This window comes from Eurytemora carolleeae, unplaced genomic scaffold (assembly GCF_000591075.1).
Source record: "Eurytemora carolleeae unplaced genomic scaffold, Eaff_2.0 scaffold69, whole genome shotgun sequence".
NCBI lineage: Eukaryota > Metazoa > Arthropoda > Copepoda > Calanoida > Temoridae > Eurytemora > Eurytemora carolleeae.
This window is the reverse complement of record NW_019396021.1, coordinates 284,918-300,289: the sequence shown is the minus strand read 5'-3', so window position 1 is coordinate 300,289 and position 15,372 is coordinate 284,918. Positions and strand designations below refer to the sequence as shown.

General features: G+C 30.7%; 1 protein-coding gene across 1 annotated transcript; it reads right to left on the bottom strand.

The window, feature by feature from the left end:
- Positions 1 to 13: 13 nt before the first annotated feature.
- Positions 14 to 12,838, bottom strand: LOC111696065 (uncharacterized). Its single transcript, XM_023465624.1, has 20 exons — positions 12,732 to 12,838; positions 11,690 to 11,752; positions 10,964 to 11,036; positions 10,062 to 10,127; positions 9,337 to 9,410; positions 8,268 to 8,313; positions 8,180 to 8,217; positions 7,303 to 7,384; positions 5,988 to 6,021; positions 5,724 to 5,782; positions 5,554 to 5,598; positions 5,219 to 5,260; positions 4,351 to 4,416; positions 4,227 to 4,291; positions 3,364 to 3,422; positions 2,928 to 3,005; positions 2,510 to 2,597; positions 1,831 to 1,909; positions 688 to 794; positions 14 to 149 (listed from the first exon to the last, which is right to left on the bottom strand). Exons 1-20 carry the CDS (start codon positions 12,782 to 12,784, stop codon positions 83 to 85), a joined length of 1,284 nt encoding a protein of 427 aa, XP_023321392.1. The 5' UTR covers positions 12,785 to 12,838; the 3' UTR covers positions 14 to 82.
- Between the last annotated feature and the right edge of the window lie 2,534 nt (positions 12,839 to 15,372).

Here is a 15,372-nt window from a genome sequence, read left to right as displayed (position 1 = left end):
ACGTATGCCTTGATTGTCAGAAATATAAGAGCTTTTATTACTTAAAATTAAAAATTTATGATTAAAATTTTGTCTGTATTTTTCACTGCAGAAGATCCACTTTAGGAAGAGAAGGGATTTCCTCAACCACCTTTGCTAACTCCTCCACTCTAAATAAAAAGACAAAATAATATATATATTTTTTGAAAATCAAATTCAATTGGCTTAATCTATAAAAGTTATTTGATGCAAAATATGTATCAAGAATAGGTTGCACAACTTAGAAATTATTTATCTTTGGGTCAATAATCAGTCAGTTTTGGTTGTATTTAATAATATAAAATCTAAATGATTAAAAACTTTCTTGTTCATTTGAAAGGACAGACCTCTTTTTAAACCCTTTTACATACAGTTATTTTAGAGTTATTAGTCTGACTTTAAAATCCCCTCAGCTTCCCCCCCCTAAAATATTTTGAATTACTATATTGTAGATTAATTTTACGTCACAACAAAATGTAAACATCACTTCAATTTTCATTGACATGAGTATTGTTCTGTACTTTTTGTAAAAACTTTATTGAAAGGTTACACTAAGTATAGCTTTGTACAGCTGTACATGTGCACATAAATGCTTTATACTGTACCTGGATTCGTACATGTACCCCTTGTACAACTGTACATGTATACATATATAGCTTTATACTGTACCTGCATGCATAAATGTACCCCTTGTACAGGTTTTCAGGTTCTTTTACACCTTCCAGGATTGTTGGATTGTCCAGGGGTGGGCAGAGAATGTAAGAGGCAGGAAGCTCCTTCAATTAAAACCATTTTTTGTGACTTTTGTAATACAGTGAGACCCATAAAACTGTGAAATAGGAAAACAAAATCTAAGCAATGGTATTAGAAGTGTTTTCAGGACAAATGACGGGCACCCGTAGTACATTTGAATTTCCGAGCCGGTTCAACCTTTCCAGTTTGTACTGTATTGCCCGGACATTGGGTATAAAGCAGACACTCAGTAGGACTAGCCGGTGCAACAAGGTTGACGCGGTCAGACTTTCGGTTAAATTTACTTTTACTAAAGGGTCAGAGGTGCGTGAAATGTATTAGCTTGCACTTCTAACTGCACAATTGCAATGTTTTAGGTTCACTGGACTTTACATGTTTAAAGTCATTACTTCAGGTTTAACAGCCGGCTTTTTAATCCACAGTTTAAATCTATTTCTACAAGGATTTAATATTTCTAGCAATGATGTATCAAAGTATACAGTGGGACTGCGTACAGTAGGTCTATAAATATATTATAAAATAAACGTCATTGGTTATATTCTAATCACATGTTGTATTAATATAACAGAGTGCAAAACTTAAGAAACTCATGAAACTTGCTGCGATACCCGGTGTCCTGAAACTGAAATTTCTTTTAAGTTTTGCCCTCAGGGATATTATTGGTTGTGTAATGTGTATTGTGTAAATCTGTATATTTGCAATAAAATCAAGTATTTAAAAGAACTTAACAATGTAAATTAATAAATATGCGTTTAGCACTATTTTGGACATTTTTGGCATTTTCTGTCTTCTTTCTAGTGTAAATTTTGGCCTGCTTTTGCAAAAGTAGTTTGTCAAAAGAAACTGAGGGTTTATTACAGACTCCGATTTTCTAACCTAATATCTTTGCAACCCGATATCTTAGACCTTTGATAGTTATGATAGATCAAAAGTTTAGTTTGAAATATTAAAGGTTTACATTCTTAGGTTGCAAAGATAAAGCGCTTTGAGTTAGCGGAAAAAAAAACTTAAATCTTTTTTTAAAAAAAATAATTGATTATAAAGATGAGATATTAGTACCGTAAGATGTGGGTTATTAACTCCTATAACAGCTACCCCAGTCTCTTGAAGGGGATCTAGCACTATCTTCCAGTAAAATCTTCATAAAATAGGATATTTGTCAATTTTTCAAGTTTTTATTCTAAAACAAAACCATCGAAAAGTTGAATGTGAGCAAAAGGAATTGAGACTTTGCCACCAACTCTGATTTACTAATCCCTATATCTCGGGATTCCAATGTCGTAGACCTGTTACATTTCAAACTATGAATTCTGTAAGATCAAATAATATAAGTTTGAAATATCAAAGGTTTACAACATTTAGTTCCAAAGACATAGGTATTTAAAAATTAAAGTTTGTGGCAAAGAATCAACTCCTCCAAGAAGTTAGTAAAAATGAAATAATAGAACGTATGATCGTTGACATTTACGATTAAACTAGAAAATTTGTAAGGTTAACCAATGACCGAAAGCATTGCGAACTGACGCAAATTCTGTTAGAATCAGCTCACATTTAAAATTTCAGAACGTATATTTCGTACAATCTAACAAGTTGTTACCAATCTAAAATTTTTTAGAACATTTAATAATCTTTAAGAATTAAAGAAATAGTGAAGAAAATACTCAATGTAAGCAAATTTTTTTATTTGACACGCTAAAAGTTTTCTTGCAGTAGGGTTTAATGATAAAACAAGAATTACTTTGGTACCGGAAGTCTGTTTCCATCATATATATAAATATCCACCATGTCTCCCTTCACATCAGCTAGCTCAAGAATACCGTGGGTTCCTATAAGGTTAGACAGGATACAGGATACAGTATACAGGATACAGGATACAGGATACAGGATACTGGATACAGTATACAGGATACAGGATACAGTATACAGGATACAGTATACAGGATAGAGGCTATAGTGTCTTGAATCCTGTATCAAGTAACAATGATCATAGAAACAGTCACAGGATGCAGGATACAGAAAACATGATACAGGATACAAGATAAAAGATACAGATATAGGAAACAATGATACAGAATACATGATATAAATCTTATTTTTCACGAAAAACTATTCTATTTATTTTTGTCGTGTAATAACTAAATTGTATGAACACTAACCTGTATATATTTCAGCATCAAATGTTCTTGAAATAATGAAATTTCGAACTGTATTCTCCAAGGAGTTCCAGTTCAAGCCTACAATTAGCCAGCTTTTGTGAGAACATAAAATCCAAGACAATGTTTAAAGAATATAGAATGGTTAGCATCACAAATATAAGAAGCATCTGAAATAATTTGTTTTGGGGTACTCTGAAGTTATCTGAAGTTATCTAATTCTTTTTAGAAAAGAAAATGCTTAACTAAACAAAAACTGATTCACCTTATATTTAAGTAAAATAAGTTAAACTAAACAAAAACTGATTCACCTTATATTTAAGTAAAACAAGTTAAATTAAACATAAACTGATTCACCTTATATTTAAGTAAAATAAGTTAAACTAAACAAAAACTGATTCACTTTATATTTAATTAAGATAAGTTAAACTAAACTTACCATTAAAGGTTTGCCATTGTGGAGCTACATTGATAAAATGAAATGATGAATCCATCCAGCTGAAAATATAAAAATAAAAAATGTTCACAACTATCAATGTAATGTTAAGAAACAAAGCATTTCTAATAATAATCTGAGAAACGATGCAAGACACTGAGCAATGTTAAAAGTAAAAAGTTTTCAAAAAGCTGGATACTGATTTCTGAATAACTGATCCTAGAGCGCTAAAGGGTTAAAATTAAACTATTCATTGAAAATCAAACGTGGAGTAACTCTTTGATCTGTTAAACAACCATAAAACACTTGTATGGTAAAAAATAAGAAATATAAGCAATTTTCTTTAATGGCCTTATCAAAGAAAAGATAAAACAGAAGATGAATTCCATCTCACCTAAAACACCCCTTCTTGCAGGGTATAATGCACTGAATTTTTACAGGCGACTTATATTAAAAAAAGTTTGATAGAGTAGCTCTAGAAATAACAATAAGAATAATATTTAGAAGGGAACGCCTCAAACTTAAAATTTATAATCTCAATATCTTCCTTATCTGGTTTCATAGACCTTTAATATGGCAAAGGAATTGAGTCTTTGCCACAAACTATGATTTTCTGATCACTATATCTTTGGAACCAAATGTTGGAGATCTTAGATAGTTCAAACTATGAATTCTGTTAGATCAATAGAGTTTGAAATATCAAAGGTTTAAAACATCGAGTTTATAAAGATATTTTGGTTTAAATATTTGATTTTGTTCCAAAGACTCAATTCCTTTAGAATTTTGACTGTTTAAACTACAGTGATAAAAAAGGTGCTTGAGAAAGTAATAATCTTATATATTACAAGATTAAGAAATTCAATCACCTAAAGAAAATAAAATCTGCATTTGGTGCCAGATGCCCCCTGGCCAGGAACAGATTTCCACTTTCCTAAAATTGTTTTCTGGATTTAGCTAAATGTTTTGCATTGTTGCAAATCTAGTTTTTACCTCAATATATTGCTCTGCTAGTTCTTGAGACCCGACCAGTTTACTAATCTCTTCTCTTTGAGCGTTCTTGTAAAATATTACATAGTTAGCTATATAGTACTAGACAACTAAAGAGGGCCCAATCAAACTGCAAAAAATACTCTTTTAGATTTCCGATTTATGTAGTACAGAAATAGTTATCACATCAAAGACCGAATTTAAAGAATTTGAGCCGCGGCTTAAATTTGCGACGCGGCTCAAATATAGTTGGTTCCACATAAAATTGTATTCAATGTTTCAAGATTTAAGCAGGCGCTTAATTAAAACTGGTTTTTGGCGAATTTGAGACGTGGCTAAAATTGATCAAACTCTGACTCCGTTTGAAGCATTTTGGCTTAGTTAAAAATTAATAACGAGATCATATGAAAAGTAAAAGAAAACTTATTTATGTTTTTTAATAAAATATCATATACCATATTTACAAAAAGGACTTTAAATTATTTATATATGCCAAATAGGTTATCAAGTACAATAGGTGGCAACAGAGAAATGGATCAATTATACACGACGTCGCAAGTGTCATATATAACAAGAAAAACGAAATGTTCTCACATTAGTTGACATGTTTTCCAAGATTAAAAATAAATAGGGTAAAAACAGCAAACAAAGAACACATAATTGCACTTTTTTTACAGTAAGATAAGCACTTTCTTCTAAAATTATCACTAAATTGTTAATAATTTTGTTGGACACAAACTAAGTTGACACTTGACGTGACATCTGTACTCTGTAGTCTAAAACCTCAGCTTATATTCTGAGTCTAAAACTAAATAATGCGCAAAATCCATAAAAAAATGAGTTATATTTGATATTATTAAAATAAACTTACTCTAGAATAAGCATGATCCACATCGTAATCATAAAAAGAATCCTGTGCATGCGAGAGAAGATGTCAATAAATTTTAAAATATAAAATACTGCAAATCAATAATATTCATGTCATAAAGGTTTCAATTTGTACACTAAAAGTATAGTTACTAGAAATTAATCAATAAAAGGTCACTTTGAATCCAGTTTTTAAAGTCAAGTACTAGAAAAATATGTTTGTCCCAATCTAAAAAAAGAAATCTTTAAAAGAACGAAAAAAATATGTTTGTCCCAATTTAAAAAAAAGAAATTTTTAAAATCTCTAATCAAAAAATCTAAATTGTTATATTGACCCTCCTTTTGGAAGTCAGGCCTGCTATTCCCGTGATCCTGTGCGCTTATCTGATAAAAAAAAATAATAAAAAAGGATGATGATAAATAACAAATATGAATTAGTTATCACAAATCACCATTTAAGAAAACCAGAAAAAAAGGAAATAATCCTCATTTAAAATGATTATACTAACTTCGTCCCAAAGTGTATGTTTGACCCAGAGTGTTCGTGAGATCGTCTGGTCAAAACACACTAAAAGTTAAATCATAAATAGTTTTTAAAAATCTAAATTTTGTCTTTGTTTTTGGTGTGTTTGTTCCAAATCAGGGTCAAAATAACAAAACCAAGTTTGTATGGAAACTTTGAAAATACTCCCTGATAGGAAAATGGGAAAATTCGAGAAATAGCTTTTATTTGTTTGTTTCAATTGGTTTTGACTATATCCTGATATGATTTCCTGTAAAGGTTGGGGTAGTCTGGTTGTCAGCTATCTAAATATATAAAAATATTTGGTTTGGTGTTTGCTTGTTCATATATCCAAAATTTTTAATTTTTTTAGGTTGATTTGCAAGAGAAGCATTTGCCCAAATCTCTCAAGTATGGCTCTGGAGTAAAACTATTCACTTTATAACAACGTACATCGGTTCTGCAGGATAAATCAACTTGTATAATTAAAATAGGATTGAGAGGTTTTGTGACCCATTTTGACACGTACTCAAAGCCAAGAATGTAATGCAAGGAAAGTTAATTGCAGTTGCGTATACTCTGCGTAAATATTGAAACAAATTCTCTCTGGGCGGAATTTGTAAACAAGAATAGATGCATCAGTGTTAGTATCCGAGGAGGTTAAAAGCATTGAATTTTGATAATTCACATAATAGTTTCCTATGACCAGAATATTTAATTGATTATTTATGTGAAAGATGGATCCCATGTCAGGCTTCAACATCCGTCTTGTGTTTACATTACCGCCTAAAGACAGTACCCTGCAGTACAAAAGATGCGGACACCTCTGAAATAACTTTCCTTGCATTAAATCCTTGCTCAAAGCTTTCTCTAGATTACTACGTGCGGAATATCGCATTCTTCAGTTTTAAAATGTTACTGATGAGTGTATAACCGAAAAAATTAGGTGAGACCTGTAATAAATCCCTTTTCAAGTTTATTTCCATTTATGTTTATTTTAAGAATTTATTTTTTTTAAAGTTATTTTGTAAAGAGACTGTTCCCTCTCTTTCAAAAAAGGGTAACTTCCCTTATTCAAAGAATCTTGAAGTAATAACTCCTTTATTGGAGTTAATGTTTTTTAGGTAAAATGTTCAGTGTATATCCTCTTAGTTGACACATATTTCACTGAACATTTTGAACTTGTTTATGTTCACTACAATTAATAACTCCAAAGGAGCTTATAAAATTGCTAAATCTCAGAACAAAATTAAATTTAAAAGAACCTTCTCGATAAAGAGAAAATTTCTGTCCAAAAACTTTATAACACTGCAAACCAAAATAACGGTGTTATAAATAGTTAAACTTTGAATTGAACCTTCTGGCTTAGATATAGTCTTTTAAAGGCATATTACATGATTTGGCAAATTTATACATGGGGCAGAAAATTATGAAAAAAAGGAAACAGACAATAAAGAATAGTACAGTCGTCTCTGCAGTCTCATCCTAATTCTTGGTAACACTGCATAACAACATCATATACATGTACATTTTTTAAAATGTCGTCTTCCTAGTTTAATTAATTGGTTCTACTTCTGTTATAGTACCTGGAATCCTATACGAATAAGAGTATTCTCCTCCGAAGGACCACAGCTTCCAAGAATCTCTGTATTATCACGAGGCTGAGACCTGAATTCAACACTTTGTATAAATTTGTTTGCGTGAATGTGACAATTTCGGTCAAAAGTGCTATCAACGATTTTTATCAAGGTTTGCTACTTACGATCGTAAGTCTCGTAAGTAGCGGCAAAATTCCACATGACGCGTTTAACAATCCGCCGCTAGAATTGTTTAAATAAAATAAAATAAAATAAAAATATATATTTTGCCACATAACAGTATATTTGGAAATACAGGGTGTCCCAATAAACATGGGAATTCGACGAATTCGATATCGTCTTTTAAAATAATTCTTTGATTTAGCATAGTGATACCTACTGAGAAAGCTGTAATCTTTAAGAGTTTTGTCTGCTATGTTCACATTTTGTTTGTTTATGTTTTGACTGCATACGGTTGTACTTAGTAATACAAGAAAATAGCAGTATACAAATATTGTAAACTTGTCCGTCCTCACTGTACATCTTGCGGAGACATTATATAGACACATCTTTGCAGTCTTTTACCCTTTTCATAAAATAAACTCTAGCAGACATGATAATATTATGGCTTTTGAAATTAGGTATTACACTGCTAATTCATGCAAAGACGATATCGATTTCGTCACTGAATTCCCATGTTTTTTGGGACACCCTGTAGATATTTTTAAAAGAACAATTGATTACAGTTTATGGCAATATTAAATGGCAAACCATAAATATTTACAATTAATACTTTGATTTACGCTTGCGAATAATTGACGTCACAATTTCATGATTAAATGATCAAATTATCAAAATATTTTTTTACCAAAAAAATAGAACTTACTTGCAACTCATATCCTCCCAGAATACTCTATCTTCCCCCTAAACCATAAAAATATATTTTTTGCTAGATATTATGTTTTTTTTCTGACCTCTGTATCAGGAGTCCAAACATCAAAAGAACTATCCTCGATACATCTAGAAAAAAAAGTAAGGAAAATAACTTAATACGGAAACATAAGTATGGGGAAAAATCTGAATATCAAACGAATAAAATATAAACGTATTAATCAACAAAATAAAAAAATCTGGGAAACCCATTTTCGCCTTTTTCTCAAAAAGAGTCTTGCAATGTAAAACAATACAATATACAGTCATACCCAAAAATAAACTATTTCAGAGTTTCTGGTTATCACTGTGGATACTAGAAGTAGTGATAATTTGCTTTCCAATGAAAACATCATTTTAAAAAATGCCATGATAAATTTTCCTCCATGGCAAAAATGTTGGAAGTGTATTGACCTGGACCATCCTTCCAAACATTGACGTACATATTATTGAATATATTGACCTGGCGTATTAAATATATTGACCTGGAGTACACATGACCATAATATTATTATATATATTGACCTGGCGTACACATGACCATAATATTATTAAATATATTGACCTGGAGTACACATGACCATAATATTATTAAATATATTAACCTGGCGTACACATGACCATAATATTATTAAATATATTGACCTGGCGTACACAGAACCATCCTCACAAATATTATTAAATATTTTAACCTGGCGTACACATGACCATAATATTATTAAATATATTAACCTGGCGTATACATGACCATAATATTATTATATATATTGACCTGGTGTACACAGAACCATCCTCACAAATATTATTAAATATTTTAACCTGGCGTACACATGACCATAATATTATTGAATATATTGACCTGGCGTACACATGACCATAATATTATTAAATATATTAACCTGGCGTATACATGACCATAATATTATTAAATATATTGACCTGGTGTACACAGAACCATCCTCCCAAATATAATTAAATATTTTAACCTGGCGTACACAGGACCATAATGTCATTGAATATATTGACCTGGCGTATACATGACCATAATATTATTAAATATATTGACCTGGCGTACACAGAACCATCTTCCCAAATATAATTAAATAATTTAACCTGGCGTACACAGGACCATCCTCCCATATATTATCAAATCCAAAACTAGATCCAGGGCAGGACACCTGCATCACCTAGGAAGGATCATTATAAGATTTTTATTAATGTTGTTTTTAATGTTTGTTTTACTTATTTTTTTCATTGTTGTGATGACTGCATTTTATCTTTATTTCCGTTTTCGTCAAATCTGTTGCAAACTTTTGGACAAAGGTTTTGAGCTTATTACTCGTTTTAAAAACTAATTTATCACAAAATTAAGGTTTTTGATATTGCAAAAGCATAGCTCATAGTTCGTCTCATCCTAAGGACTTTTTAATTATACCTTCCATAAAAAGAATGAGGTTATTGAAAATTAACGAAAAGTTTTGTTTATTATAATGTTATTTAAGATAATTCTGTAAAGGAATTGAGTCTTTGCCACAAACTTAGATTTTCTAATCTCTCTTATCTTTGCAACCCAATGTCGTAGACCTTAGTTATTACACACTAGGAATTCTGTTAGATCAAATTATTTAAGTTTAAGATATCAAAGGTTTACTTTCATCATAAGGTTTCAAAGATATAGGGATTATAAAATTAAGTTTGTGGCAAAGACTCAATTCCTTTGTTTTTAAATTTTTTAGAATTAGGACCTTTTTATTAGATGGTAACTTGTATTATCTAATTCATGGTTTTATTAGATGGTAACTTCTATTATCTAATTCATGGTTTAATTAATTAACTACCTCTCCTTGGGGAACTGGTATATTCCTTGATATATCATCTCCTTCAGGTAGAAGAAATGATCCACTCTACAATTATACAATAATTCATCATTGGAGTGCAGTTATTCATCCTGTCATCATCGGAGTACAGTTATTCATCCTGTCATCATCGGAGTACAGTTATTCATCCCGTCATCATCGGAGTACAGTTATTCATCCAATCATCATCGGAGTGCAGAGCCCAAAACTTAAGACAGGGTATCGTTATGAAAACCATTTTTGAAACCCGGGTTTCAGGAATGGGGTTAGGCAGTTTTGTGGATATTTTTGTTATGAAATATTTTTTTTATTTAGTTTCTTCACATTCTCCTTTTTTGTCGAATCTCTTAAATCAAAATCTACAAAATGTTGAGATCTCAAAAAGGAAACTCGGGAGTTACGTTCAACGATACTCTTTTAAATTTCGGGCTCTGTTATACAACTGTTATGGGAGTGCAACATATTGGGGTCAACTCTTCACATTGTAGTTTGTAACTGATCTTTAAAAAATCATGTTCATTATATATTTCTGCAGAGATATGTCAAAGTAAATATAACAACAAAATATTCGAAACATTTCAAATAAAAAAGCGAATGTATCTCTAAAACTGCAAGTTTTGTGTGTGTAAAAAGATAATAAATTGCTATCTTGGAATATTCATTGTCTGTGAATCTGAAAGAAATAAGAAATTATAGTTAAATTTTAAAAAAATCAAAATTAAATTACGAGGTGTGTTGACATGTCCGATTTACAGTGGTGCGCTGTAAACCTTGCCCTGAATAACAATGATGAAGATTTTGTGGTTTATCTCTTTGAAAAAAGTGGAAAACTCAGCTCAGATGATTGGGGTCATTTTTGAAATATTAATATTAATAATATTTACCAGATCTGCCAGAATAGGAGGATATTGGAGTGCTCCATCAATGTTCAAGATACAAACACCAGATTCAACCCGACTAAACACAATAGAATATATACATAAAAGGAGTCGATTCATTTGGTGTACCGTCCTGGTTTGCCTTATAAAATCGTTATGTGTACTGTACCATGCTTGTTCGAGCAGTTTAAAAATGGGTTCGGCACTTGAACTGGAGTTTGCAGTGTCCGATAAGAGATAAATAGTGAAAGTAGTTGAAATAGATGAGAATAGTTTGTTTACTGGAAAAGTATGAGCAGAGGTGTACATGTGTACATGTGTACATGTGTACATGTGTACATTAATACATGTGTACAAGAACAGTATTTTAACTAACTATTCGGTATGACAAGTTAAAATACTTATATCTTTTATTGAAAACTATCTCTGTATAATTTTGGAAAAGGTCTGAGAAAAAGTTACCTCGGAATATAATTCTTGTTAAAGGAGTTGAGTCTTCACAACAAACTTTAATTTTCTAATCCCTATATCTGAGCAACCCAATGTTGTAACCATTTGATATTTCAAACTATGAATTCTATTATCTAAAATAATATAAGTTTGAAAAGTCAAAGGTGTACACTACAAGGTTGCAAAGATTTAGGTATTAGAATATTTGATTTTGTGGCAAAGACTCAGTTCCTTTACTGGCAAAGAGGAAAAACTACAATATGATAGTAAAATAGATTTTACCTATCCTGAGGATTTGAAGATTTTAAAGTATCGTCATTTTTCTTAGCGCCATCCCCGGCTGACCTGGAAAAAATTAATAAATTTAACTCAGTTTACCGTTTTTTGTTGAATTCTCAATAAAACTGCAGTGGTCGGCGTTAATTGAACTTGTTAATTGAACTTGTTAATTGAACTTGTTAATTGAACTTGTTAGGTGAACTCCCTAATTGGCAGCTTCTCTTTGTTTCCATGTTTATGCTTATCCATGCTGTTTTAAAAGCTTGATAGCTGAATCAAAAATTGAAACCGAACGTCGTCTTAATTGTTTTGATATTTATGACGACGACTGTTGCTGGATTTGGGGAAATATAAAGAGTATTTGAAAACCAAATTATTTATATCTCAATCAATTTTGAAAACAGGCTCATGCATGCCAAAATAGTTATATGTATATGTATTTGTAGAGACCCCTTTCAACCTATTAAATGTCCCCCTCCATTTCTTTCTTGTGAGTTGTGATACAAATCTTTAACATTTGGAACATTTTTTAATCGCTTGGGCGGTTGGGCTCTGCTTCGATAATATAAAGAAAAAATGCAAATTTGCAAAAATCCAAACATTTGTTGCAAAATATAGTTAATCCTGAAACGTTTTCAAAAAAATATAACAAATTATACATTTGTGAAAAGCAAATAAGCAAATATTTTGCCAAATTTTCAAAATCTAAATGTTTATTCAAGAAATGCTTATTCAATATGCTTCCTTTTGTTTAAGGCTTTCCAAAGAGCTATAAAATGTTGAAATCCATTAACTGGAAGTAGGTCTAAATATAGATTTAGACTGGTAAAATTAAAATAATGCATTTATTAGTTAGAAAATTCAAAAATTGAACAGCCTCAGGCCAATACTANTCAGTCGGAATAGGGTAGATAATGTATCCAAACCGCAATTCTTTTGCAGGTTTTAGATATGATTGATAAACCCCCCGGTTACCCCTGAACTGTCCCTTAGTATAAAATTTATGTTTATCAAAGTTCAGTTTAATCTCCCTCTGTACTATTACCTGGTTTGAACTGTATACAATAAACTCAATATTATTATAAACCCTCTAAACATATTGTCACCCTTTTATCTCATGTATTGATTTAAACTATTCAGTATTTCACAAAGAAACTGGACATTATATAGCTCAACTGCAAGAGATAAGAATTCTAAATCTTTAACAAATATTGTTCTGTTGTGTTTAAAGATAAAAATCAAACATTTTTTGCCAATACAAAGTTTACTGAAAGGTTGGGTCAAGCACTCAGACGGTTATGTAAGTTCAGTTGGCTTTAGGCAATCTCAACTTTAAAGTGTTACCACGCCTGGTTTTACCTGGTTTTTTAAACTCACATACTTTTTAGTCTCCCTCAGCATATCCAGTTTGAAAAAGCAAAGCGCTTGTTTCTCGCATATGTTTAAAATGAGTAATTGGTAAAATACTGGTCTATTGTTGGGCGAAAGCGTGAACATCTTGGTTAGCAGTGCATGCTGAATATTAGTTTAATACCGTTCATACATCTTTTCATTTGATTTGGACGGATTTATACTTATTTTTTATTTTAATCCATTTAAACTTAATGATATCGTAAACTTTATATCGTTTTTGAATCGTTTTTAAGTATCGAAAACTTTGAGACTTCGGATTTACAAGATGGGGTTTGCAATTTGTGCACCTTCAAATAATTTAACAGAGATCGAAATTTACAAAAGAAATGAGTCTGTACTCTGTGTAACAAAGTTAAATTTTATAATCCGTATATTTTTGCAACCTGATGGTGTAAACCATTTATATTTAAATTTTAGATTATTTGATCTTACAGATATCTAAGGTCTACGATAGTGGGTTGCAAAGATATTGGGAATAGAAAATCAAAGATTGGTAAGAAAACTCAGTTCCTTTGTCCCTAATAAATAAATAAGATCAATTTGTTAATTTGTTAGGATTTACAAGGTAAACCTGATTTCCACAACCAACAAGATCTACAACCATAGACTAATAACAATACAGATATAACACTAGATATCATCTTTTCAAGATTTATGGGTTTTTGTTCACAATAACCCTGAGGCAGAAGCCCAAAGGAGTTACGCGTTGAATTGCAAAACAGAGAGAGAGCCTGTTTTACGCAGCCATGCTCGTAACTCCTTTTGTTTGCCTCAGGGTTATTGTGAACGAAAAACCCATTGAAAAGACGACATATAGTTTGTTATTTATTATTAATGTTATCAATCTTTGTCTATAACCTTTTTTTGCACACTCTGAGTTTATATTTAAGTATTATCAATTATTACCTCAATCAAATATATGAATCAGAATAAAAGTTCTAACATAAAAAATAACCTATTCTTTTAAATATGCCATGCCATCCATGACGCATGGTAACTCTAAAGTTTTACTCTAAGGCTTTTCTAGGCTTTGTCTGATAAGTGCATATTATTATAAACAAAATTCCACGATATTAAAACATGTCATATACAAAACATAGAGTAAATGTCGTCTTGGATTTTAGAAGAATTTGTTTTTGGAACGGATATTTTACATCTTGCTAGTTTTTGTGTACTAGATCCTGTGCTTAAATAGTCTTCTCATGGTCCATATAGCATTAAACCTTAGAAAAACGCTGAGACATCTGGAAGCATGCCTTCAAAAGTTCTGATTCAAAATAAGTCTGTGTTATTAAACAATTTCACCTTCGTCAGTCAAATCTCATCTTCTTTGGCTGATTCGACAATTTACTTACAGAATTAATTTTATCAAAAGGCCTCTTTGTCTGAGTAATTCAAGCGCCAAACAAAAAAGTTAAAATCTTTACTTAAGACTTACATACCTTAAATTTTTTGCATAATTATGCATATTTAAAAACATTTGAAGAAACTCATTTTTGGATTTAAAAAATTGTAATAAATACATGAAAAAAAAAAAAAAATATGGATGCATTGTAATTTGACAAATGAACTGAATAACTTTTGTAAAATTGTTCATTTATTTATAATTTATAGGTTGGACTAGATTATACATATTACATACAGAAGATTTGTGATAGGATATAACAAACATAATAAACATTATTTACAGATCTGTTAGCGAAAATAGATTGGGTTTGGGTCAAATTATTTAAACCTAAGAATTAACTTTTTCATGAAAGTTTGGTTTAACTAAATTATCAAAATAGACATGAAATACAGTTGAAAATTTTAAATTATTTTGCAATATTAAACAAGAAATTAAAGAAAAGGTTTTACGAACCTTTGCAACAGACTTTAATTTTAGTCAAAATTTTAGATCTTTGCAACCCGATGTCTTGGATCTTTGAATTTTGATGTTTTATACTGTGCATTTAGTTAGATCAAATACTCAAAGCCTGAAAAATAACGGGTTTCCAGCCTCAGGTTGCAAAGATTACGGTAAACCGTGATTTAAGTTTTTACAAAAACTCAAGTTACTTTGGTTTTACTCGAAGATTTTTTCGTGAATTATAAAATAAGCATTTCAGCCTTTAAAATTCAAATACTGTAGACAATACAAAGAAATATAATTCTAACCCAGGTGAAGCTAGAATGTGTTAGGAAACTAAGGCCGACCTGAAGTCATTAAAAAATATATTCAGAAAGATCTATTTTATCACTTTCCCTGAACGATTGAAATTTAGTTATGGCAA

Bases quoted from the DNA above. Each gene is read 5' to 3' on its own strand.
- LOC111696065 (XM_023465624.1), bottom strand. From the start codon at position 12,784: ATGTTTAGAGGGTTTATAATAATATTGAGTTTATTGTATACAGTTCAA. The intron at 4,292-4,350 runs GTAAAAACTAGA...AAACAATTTTAG, and splicing joins TAGCAGAGCAATATATTGAG to GAAAGTGGAAATCTGTTCCT. The intron at 150-687 runs GTACAGTATAAA...CTTTTTATTTAG, and splicing joins GGGTACATTTATGCATGCAG to AGTGGAGGAGTTAGCAAAGG.